We start from the raw sequence: 10,526 nt of genomic DNA, 5'->3' as shown, positions 1-10,526 counted from the left end.
GTTAACCAGTTTTAGTACCTTTTGTTTAAATCTTATTCATGTACTTTTACTAACTACACATTTCTAAGATTGATGCATAATTTTTACTTAAAATTTTAGTTTTTGAAAGCAAATTTCACCTCATTTTACTACAGAAACGCCGACAGTGTGACGTATCAGAGATGGTTTCGATGAAATTATTTTTGTTTCTCGAAAAACTATTTTCATTTGAACTAAACCCTAAAGTATTTTACCTTAAGATCTTCAATCAGTTTAAAAATTTTCAAAAAATCTCTCTGATGATATTAATTTGTTAGAATGGAAATCCCTTTTTGGGCTAGTTTTCAATTTTTGGGCTAGTTTAGTATTAGCTGACCTCCATGATTATATCATTTGTTTGTCTATTTACCTATCGATCTATCTAGTTTTAGTCCTCATTTGTGATAATTGAAATTATTCTAAATTAACTTGTCAAGTCAGTATTATTTTTATTTCACCAAAATCATACATGTTTTTTTTTATTATTATTAACGTTAGTATTAAGAAAAGGTTAACTGTTTCAAAATATTACCTCTGTTACAGAAAAGTAGTATTTGATGTTAAAATATTTTTAGTATTTCTTTGTGTAATATAGTTACCTTTTTTTAGATCTAATTATTAACATAAAACGACTTTTTTTCATGAAATGAATGAAGATTATAAATATAATTTGGTTTGATCAATAATAGCAACTTCTCAATATATATTATATATATTATTGCAAATATTGTATTGATATACATAAATGGATGGATTACTTCAACAAACAAACAGGTTTTCTTTTCTGTTTTGTTAATCTTAACTTTTTGTTAAATTTAAATCGAGGAAATATTACCTTTCATTATAAATTAATCTTATTTTATTACCTTAAAGTACTCTTTTACAATAAAACAACTGTTTTATTTTTGGCTTTTTTTTTTTGTAAATTTTACCTAAATAAATGAAGTTCTTTTTTTTTTTAATTTTTTTAAAATTACTTTTGCAAAGCCTATCATTCCTATCATTTAAATTACTTATCATTTAAACTTAAATAAGTTTCTATAAATTAGGAAAGCTTATTGTAAATTTTGTTTGCTTTTTGAAGGTCTCTCCTAGAGCTTCATCATCAAATGGACATGCTTGTCAAACAATCTGGAAAAGGGCTTCATGGTATTCAAAAAATTTTTCATAAATTTTTAAGTATATTTATATATACATACTGGGTAATCATGGTAATAATTTTTAGATAAAATTTTAGAATTCAATATTGTGAAAGCAATCAATGACTTGTATGCAAATTGTAGTCGACTGGAAGAATATTGTTTTAAAGAACCACATCATATAAAGCAAGCATCAAAATTGTAAGATTCCAGAATTCGTCTGAGTCGATACTATCAAAAACTTCACCTTAATTGAAATAAAGAATTAAGACCTTTCATTGGTGTTTGCTCAATTTTTATTTTGCAGAAAAGTTGATCAAATAAAATATGATGTTCGCCATATAGAAGCCAGCTATAATTCATACATGCGCAAATGCCAGCAGAAGGTTTGTTTTTTAAGCACACTTTTTAATTTAATTCTTGAACAAAATATGTTTAAAGGTTGCTTTGTTTTTTTTTTTTAAGCAAAAGTGAAATTATCATCTTCATAAATCATCATCATATTTTTCTCTTTTAGGAGGAGGAAGAAAAAAGAAGGCAGCAATTATTGAATACCAAATTTACCACTAACGTAATTCTTTGCAGAAGTTGTGTTATTTTGATTCTCTGATGTTTGTTGTCTTTTATTTTTTCTTGTGTTATTTTTTTTGAAGGCAGAAAGCAATGATACAAAAATTGCTTTGGACTATGCCTTGCAGCACCATGATGCCTTGCAAAGTGCTGATAAGAATATTGGCCAGATGCTTTACACAGGTACTACTGCCCTTGATCAGATGCGAAACCAGAGAATGTCATTGAAGGTTGAGTGAACTTGTTTTTTTTTTTATTAAGAGTTTACTTTTTACTGTTTATAAAATATAGTTATTTTTTCATTTTTTCTTTTGTTATTCATTTTATTTTATTATTGACTTTTTTCATTTATTGTTTTCTGTTCCTAAAAATATGAAAAGATTGCATTTCATTATTAGAAAATTACTATTAGAATTTGTTAAAAGAATTTTAAAATGTTACTTGCTTGTTAAATATATACACTTAAACACACACATATACACATATACACACACATATACATACCTTATCCAACCATAAATACTTTTTAAATCATAATAAGAACCCATTTTTTATATTGTTGCATCTATATATAAATCATACAACCATTTTTATATTGTTGCATTTATATATAAATCATGTTAAATGAAAATGTCTTCTTTGAAATAAATGTGATGTCATCAGTTGCAAGATGCATGACCTCCATCAGAAAATCAGCCACTACTTTCTGCAATAATTGTTTAAACTTTTCACACCTTATCTCCTTACAATCCATATCTTCTAGCATTGACCACAATTTGTAGTATAGTGGATTTAAATTTGAACTTCCTAAAAACAAATCATCAATTTTATTGAACTATGATATGTGAGTTTCCAGCTATTGGTATTAAACTCTGCCCTATTTTCTGTTTACAGAGAGGATTTTTCATAGTTCTGTAACTCATCGCTTTGATTATTCCTGAATCTTGTATAATTTATGAATAATCAGTAATTTTTTGGTTTTCAATACTTTGATTGTTTTTGAAATGATTAATATACCAAAATTGGTGACTGATAACTAAAGATATTAGAAATGATAAAAATGTCTTCCTGCATTTTTCCAATTTTATGTAATGCAATTAAAGTGGTACAATTCTCCCTCCCCTTCCCTTATTGCTCAATATACAGTGACTAACTGGTTGTAATATTACCACATAAAAATGGCAATAACCCAAGTGAAAGTTACATTTGTGTAGTTTCACTACTTTTTGGGTAATTATCACAATTTTTGGTTGTTCTTAAAATATTCTAGATTAATGGTAGTCATCTGAAATTCTGCCTTGTTAACAAACTAAATCAGCATTTTTGGAAGTATATCAAGCATGAGGAGGAGAAAAATATCATTTTTTTAAAAATCAAGTCATATCTGCTTTTAATTTCATCATTATTTTGTAATTCATCAATTTTTCTTTTTATAACATAATTTTGCTGGAGTTAAATGCTCAACAATTTATGGACATTGGTGACTTAGAAGTGAATTTTAGAAAATCAACCCGTTAAGAAACTAAAATGTTTAGAATTCAAGAGCAAAATTAAAGTAAAGAGTAAATCATTGGATGAAAAACATAACTTCTGATGAAATAAAGCCTTTATTTAGGCTGCTTAGTTAACTATGTTAAAGCCTTTTTTTTGTGCATTATAATGATGCAAATAGTTGATATAATATAGTTATAGTTAAAATAAATTGAAATGCAAATTGAAACACAGAAATTTGAACTGATGTAAAAAATTAACTAAATTAAAACTTTACAAGAAGTTAAAATGAATAAAAAATTAAATTGAATTAACAAAATGAAACAGATAACTGAGGTCTTAAATCCCCTTCAACTGGTTTATATGCAATTAAGTAAAGATCATGCCAAACTATTATTTTAATAGCAAGTTTATAGTTTAATATTCCTTTTTCAAAAAAAAAGTGAACCCATACATAAAATCTTCATTTATTGAAAGATTTTTTTCATGTCTAACTTAAGTAAATATGATTGAAACAATTTTTTTTGGAGCTATTTTTAGATTATTTGGATTGTAAAAGTTAAAAATTAATTTTGAATTTTTTCTCGATTTTTTTAAATAGTAAACAATAAGGGATTTTTTAAACCCAAAAGCATATGGCATCATATGTTCTAAGAAGGGACATATTTGGTTTCATGCAATATGCTTTTGAGTTCTAAAGAAACCCTTATTGCTTAAGACCTACTATGTTTTTGTAGTACCAAAAACAAAACATTTTTTTCAGTTCAGGGGGGGGTGTATGTTCATAAGACCATAACTATACACAAAATACAAAAAAAAAAATGAATTCAAAAAATTATGCAATCAATGTTTTTTTTTTTTTTTTTTTTTTTTTTTTTCGTTTTATAAATATGATATGAATGAAGTTATAAGTTTGATTTTTTTTTTTCAGGGGGTCCGTAAGAGAATCCTTGATATAGGTAATACTTTAGGATTGTCAAACACTGTCATGCGGATGATTGATAAACGGGGCACACAGGTGATATTTTTATCAGGAACTTTTCATATTATGTTATTTAACTAACAATTGTCTCGATAAGCTTTTAATGGACATTTTTATTGGGAACTTTTCTTATTTCGTTTTCTAATTAACAATTGTGTTTCGATAAGCTTTTAATAGATATTTTTATTTAGGACAAATGGGTTGTCTATGGTTGTGTTATTGTCACGTTGGTTATCATATTTTTCACTTTAAAGTACCTGACATGAAATTCTCAAGCGTTTTTAATTAATTTATAAAATGAATTTTTTCTGAACAGAAAAGAAAAAAGATTTTAACTTAACATTCATCCAGTGTTTATTATTTTTTAGTTATTAAAAGTCATTTGGAATTTGATTTTTCAAATCAATTTTTGTTTTTGCTTTTATTTTTTAACATAAAATCAATGGTAAACAATCATTTTCAAATGTTGTGCCTAAACTTGTTTATTCAGTTGTTCTAAATGCTCCAAACGAAGTACGTTGCTTGATATTGCATATGATTTTTAGTTAATTTTTAATTTAATATTAATTAGAACTAAATGGTTGAAATCAAATATTAAAAAAAACGGTACTCAATGAAGCTCTATTTTAAGTGTTTTTAAACTCACTCATCTAAACTGAACACAGCTAAAATTTTCTGAAGTTCTTTTACTTGCCACACTTTCATAACTGACCAAGTGAGACAATTTAGAAGTAACCCCAAACAAGTAAAGCCATTAGTATCAATGAAAACTTAAAATCAAATACTGCTTTAAACGTTATTACAGAAGCAGTCGAGTAACGAATTTTGAATTGGCTTGATTTCTATCAATTAATTGATTTCATCAGACTAAAGATTTCAAAAGACATTACTGTATATTTAATTTAGACTAACATCCCAATCAAATCTATGGATGTTACAGATTTTATTGAATATCCTGAATTAACAGCCTATAAGCGAGTTAGCTATTTTTGCACGATTGTGAAAGATTAGATTTCGCACACCTGTCCGGAGAGCCACAAAACATAAAAGTCATGCTCAAAAAATTAAAACCAATTGGGTTTGGTAGCCTATACATCCATGTTTCAAAAAATAAAAAAATTGAAATCATCTGCCTACGTCCAAGGAAAAAAAAATGAATTTAAATTTTCTCATGTTATTGGCTCCTTTCCTAAAGGCATAAGGAAGAAAAGATGATACTTATTTATGAATACCTATAAAATTTGATTGATAATCACTAGAAAAAATAAAATTTATTAAAAAAAAAACAAAATAAAATAAACAAAATGAAACTAGATTGTTTCTATTGTAAATCCATTTTAAATTGCATAACCCTAGAGGTATCTTTACCTACTAATTCGCTTTCTCTTAAAAGTCAAGTGTTTTAAACGTTTTTTAAGCCTATATTTTTTGAATAGCTAGGTTCATTTTATTGCTTAGTACTTAATGTTACAGTGTTACATATTTATGTCATTTAATAGTGAAATAAAGAAGCAGTAAAAACAGATGATTTCAATTTTTTTATATTTTGAAACATGGATGTATGGGCTACCTAACCCAGTTGGCTTTATTTTTTGAGCAAGACTTTTATGTTTTGAAGCTCTCCGGACAGGTGTGTTCGCTAATGCAGTTAACTATCACTGTAATCAGAGAATACTAAGGTTCTCTGTATCAAACACTGCGTCGATGAAGATGAGTAAATATTGCTAAGAAAGGAAGATCACTGAAAACATCACTTGCTGAGTTAGAGCACAAATATATAATATTGTTAGAAATATCGAAGAAAAAGATTGACAATATTAAAACTCTATAACCGTATATACCTTCAATACAACACCAATTTTACAACAATTTACAACCCATAATTGAAAAAACTGAAGAATAATCTGAAAATATTTTAGATCAAAGTGATTTTTATTGTTAAATAGATTAGATTAGTTATGTTTTGTTTTTTGCAATAGTAATACAAGCAAACAGTTTTTTTAGTAAAATTTATTATTTCGCGTTTTTATTTTTTTTTTTTTTTTTGTCCAGATTAAAAAGTTCATTAGTATTTTTATAATACATAATTTTGAGAGAAAAATAGATTTCATAGATTTAAATAAAACTTAAAAGTCATTTTTCTCAAATGTTCGTTTTTGTTGTTTGTTGTTGTTTTACAATACAAAAATTTCACAAAAAGCCCTTCGATTGATAGCAAGCAAGTTCGAGGCTTTCACCGACTCCTCTTGGATCCCTTGGCCATATTTTGTTGTATCCTGTCAGGCTGAGCACGAAAATGACAAAGACATTCAACAGAGAGGCTGCAAGTACCGGATTTGGCGACAAAACCCCGTTTTTGGCTCAATTTCCATACAAAACGTCGAAATTTGGGCCAAATGTGGCCAAATTCGAGGCTTTCACCGACTCCTCTTGGATCCCTTGGCCATATTTTGTTGTAAAGTTTTTACCGTTATCTTCGTTTTTGGACTTCTTAAAAATCTGCAGGAAGAAAGGCGTGATTTTTTAATGGTGTATAAACTGCCATGGTAAATCAGAAATAAGGATAATATAAATTATTATTATTTTCCTGATTTCTCTTCTTTCAATAGAGTGCAAGTTTTCGTTATGCCCTAAGTAAGATTTTTTATTTAATATTTTCCTTCATGTTAGCCCAGTTTCTTCCAGAAACGTGACAGGAAATTTGATAATTTTATAAAAGCAAAACTTCTTTTGTTCTCAGCGTTAGATTTTTTATTTTTTTGCCAAATTACTGGGCTTTCAACAGTTCTGTTTATGACAGCTCTCTTTGATGCTCTCTTGTGATGCTCTTTTGTGATGCTCTCTTGTGATGGTTTTGTTTCGTGAGGTTATGAGATGTATAGAGCTCCATGGGTTTTAGATGTGGTAATTATTTTCTTACTTATTTTTTTTTTAAAAGAAACTATAAAAATTCATGTCTTTTAAATTTCTTTATAAAATTCTTTAAATTTCAAAAAGACAAATATTCTCAAAAAATTGCTTAAACAAAGGCGTTGTATGAATAGTTGGATCAAGGTAATAAAAGTGAACGTAAAATTGGTAGAATTGTTCCCAAACTGCAGAAAACAATTAATTCTTTCATCAAACGCTTTGATACAACTGGTTAAGAACTAAGCAAATCATGATCAGGTCGCCCATTAAAGATCAACGACCTGTTATCACACGCTGCATGTCGAAAAGTCTAAGTATATAGCAGCAAACGTCAATAGATATTTTTAAGTTTAGTTATTAACACAAGTTGTTCGATAATTGAATACCAAGATTTCCTCCCAATTCAGTTTTTCCCTACGAATTGTGAGGAAAAAATCTTTGGAAAAAAAAATTTGGAATGATACAATTTAGTTAGATGAAAGCAAATTCGAAATACTTTCAAAAATATAACAGCATCAGTAAGTTATGAAGGGTATTCCATAATGAAATGGGGCTGCATGGCTGCTTCTTGTGTAGAAAAACTTGTTTTTATAGATGGAAAAAGACAAATATATCTACTACAACATCCTCAATTAAAATCTACTCTCGAGTGCTCAACAATTGAACATTGAATCGAATTTTGTTTTCCTAAATTAGATTAAAAAATTCGACACAAAAAAGCAACCTTTATGACCTAAAATTCCCTCATCGCAAGAGAATGGATAACTAGACTAAAGTTTTCAAAAAAATTGAATATTTTTGTACCACCTCAATGTGAAATGAAAGGAAATACCAAAAAAGAGGAATATTTATAGTTTCCATGGACATTTTTAGTTTTTTTAGTGTTACTAAACACAGGCTAAAAAAGTCACGGTTGACTAATTACATTTTTTACATTAAATTGGGACTAATTACATATTTTACATTAAAATATAAAATTAAAGAAATAAATTTTTGTGGCTTTTTCACACAAAAAAAATAATGATAGTAATAAGAACAAGTGATTGAAATATTTTTTATTTACTGTATATATATTCTATAATTTGAGTTATTACAAAAAATAAGTTTCCCTGAGTGCGGAAATATGTCACAATGATAAAACGTCAGTACAGAATAATATCAAAACCGAAAAAAATCAGAACGGAAAATTTCACAAAGGCAAAAATGCCAGAACGGAAATATAGAAATTTACTTTCATTTAAAACAAATCCTAGAAATCATTTTTATGAATAAAACAATTTTATTAAACCAAGTTCGTGTTTTTAAGAAAACAAAAAGACACATCCGGGAAATAAAATATAAATAGAACATTGTTCTGAGACTCGTAATAAAAAAAAATTGGGTCCAAGATAATGTAAGTAAAATCAACAATTTTTCAACATGCATGAAAATTAAAGATTACTTCTAGTTTTCGAACGTCCGAAGCAGCTGCATTAAGTAAACAAAGAATGGAGTATGTGCAAACCGATGTTCAAAGCCTATAAAAAAAATAAATAAAAAATAAAAAAAATTCAAAATTTAGATTTTGTGTGAACGAGTAAGCGATGGAGAACCCAAGGTTTGGAACATATTAGAACAAATTATAATGAGGGAAAATATATAGTAAGAAAATATTTTTAAAACTAAATCTTCATAATCTATTAGCTTTCTCTATGTCATATGTATTTATTGAGCCAGCTGTGTCATTGTTTTTGTTTTTAATGCAGAAAATGCATTAAAAACAAAAGCAACAATCACACAAAAAAAAACCAGGAAATATAAAACCATCTTCTTTGTACTGTTTTTGTCATGTGAACTGCAGTATATCGTATTATGCATGATCAGCACGAAATATCCTGAAAATACTCACATAAAGTATTCTTACAACCACAAAATATTCGAAACACATTTTTCTTTATCATTTGGAAAGGCCTAAAGTAGATGTTGTCAACCATTAAAATTAAAAGCTGGAATGATTTTTCAAAATGGTTGCTGCAGAACTGATCTTTTTAGAATAATAAGCTTTTTGCATACGAAAGCAAAACTAGAAAAACTCCAAATTAAATTTAACGTTTTAAAGAGAAAAACCAGGTTACATAAAAAAAAGAAAGAAAAGTTGAGCAACAGCATTCGCTCTGGCAGAACAATAAACAATATTAAACTTTTTTCTGCATTTTAAAATTAATTTCTTTAAAACTCAGAAAAAGTTTGCATTCGTTCGTTTTGACTCATTTTTGGATTTTAACACAGTTGATTTTACTTGTCAGCCCACCATATCTTTATCATAGGCCAACCATATCTTTATCATAAGCCCACCATATCTTTATCATAAGCCCACCATATCTTTATCTAAAGCAAATTGAATAACTTCATTTATGAAAGGAGTTATAATGAATAGAAACTGTGTTCGAAATTGTGAAACTAAAATGTAAAACAAGATGACATGTGCCGAAATTATCTCGCAAGATAGATTCTTTAAGATAACATAAGCAATCTATTTCAGAATTTTTGATTGATGCTTTTTTTATGAAAACTTTAATCAGGGCATTATGAGTATTTATACTCAAAATGTACTTTAACTGGGTTAAAAAGAACACCTTCAAGGCTCTAATTAAGTTTTCTTCTAAGTTCAGAACCGATATTCGGACATTGAATCTATAAAACTCCTGCTAAAATGCTGAATTTAAAAATGCAGTGTCCAAAAACAGTTTTTTTTGTAATACTGTTTATTTCGCTTAAGGTGATTATTTTGCAGAACTGTTAGGAGGTGTTAAAGATTACAAAAATATGGGGGAGGGGAGGGGGAGGAAGAAAAAGATAAGAGGAAAAGATCTATTTTGAGACGTTCTAATTGTACGATTATCGATTTCCCCAATCTACCCTGTATCGTACAGAACTGTTGCTGGCTAAAAAGATACTGACTGTTAAAGAGCTTTCTATATTTGAGTATCAGTAAATCCTCAAAAAACATGCACCTTAGACCTTTCGATTGCGAGTTCTGGATTTCTAAACATACAGATGATAACTCTTTTTTCATTAGGATGAGTATTGACCTTTGAGTCAATTTATTATATACTATACTGGCTGGAATACCCGGTGCAATGTGCCAGGTTTTCCAGCAATTAGATATAAAACTTTACTGTATTAATCAGAAAAACAATTGTAGCTATATTGTCATGTCTTTGGGAACTAAACCACACTGAGGTAATGTAGCTTTTTCACAACTAATACATCGATAAATCACAACAATCTTCCATCCAAACAAAAACCTGTCTCTACAAATTTTCTTGTTCATTTATACCGTATACTTTTCCAAAACTCTCTCAAAAATCATCATAAAAAATCGCTAACACATATTTACAATTTTTTGGTTTTTACTGGTACAAACTATTAAAATT

General features: G+C 27.9%; 1 protein-coding gene across 1 annotated transcript; it reads left to right on the top strand.

Moving 5' to 3' along the window:
- The first annotated feature begins 622 nt into the window (after positions 1-622).
- On the top strand, positions 623-4,546 carry LOC145185232 (Golgi SNAP receptor complex member 2-like). Its single transcript, XM_090099188.1, has 8 exons — positions 623-792; positions 1,103-1,167; positions 1,256-1,358; positions 1,465-1,543; positions 1,675-1,728; positions 1,811-1,957; positions 4,150-4,236; positions 4,392-4,546. Exons 1-8 carry the CDS (start codon positions 764-766, stop codon positions 4,464-4,466), a joined length of 639 nt encoding a protein of 212 aa, XP_089955314.1. The 5' UTR covers positions 623-763; the 3' UTR covers positions 4,467-4,546.
- The last annotated feature ends 5,980 nt before the right edge of the window (positions 4,547-10,526 follow it).

This window comes from Hydra viridissima, unplaced genomic scaffold, assembly GCF_058129835.1.
Source record: "Hydra viridissima isolate aposymbiotic clone 2 unplaced genomic scaffold, HvirCarnegie_v1 scaffold_9, whole genome shotgun sequence".
Lineage (NCBI taxonomy): Eukaryota > Metazoa > Cnidaria > Hydrozoa > Anthoathecata > Hydridae > Hydra > Hydra viridissima.
This window is presented reverse-complemented; position numbering and strand designations above follow the sequence as displayed.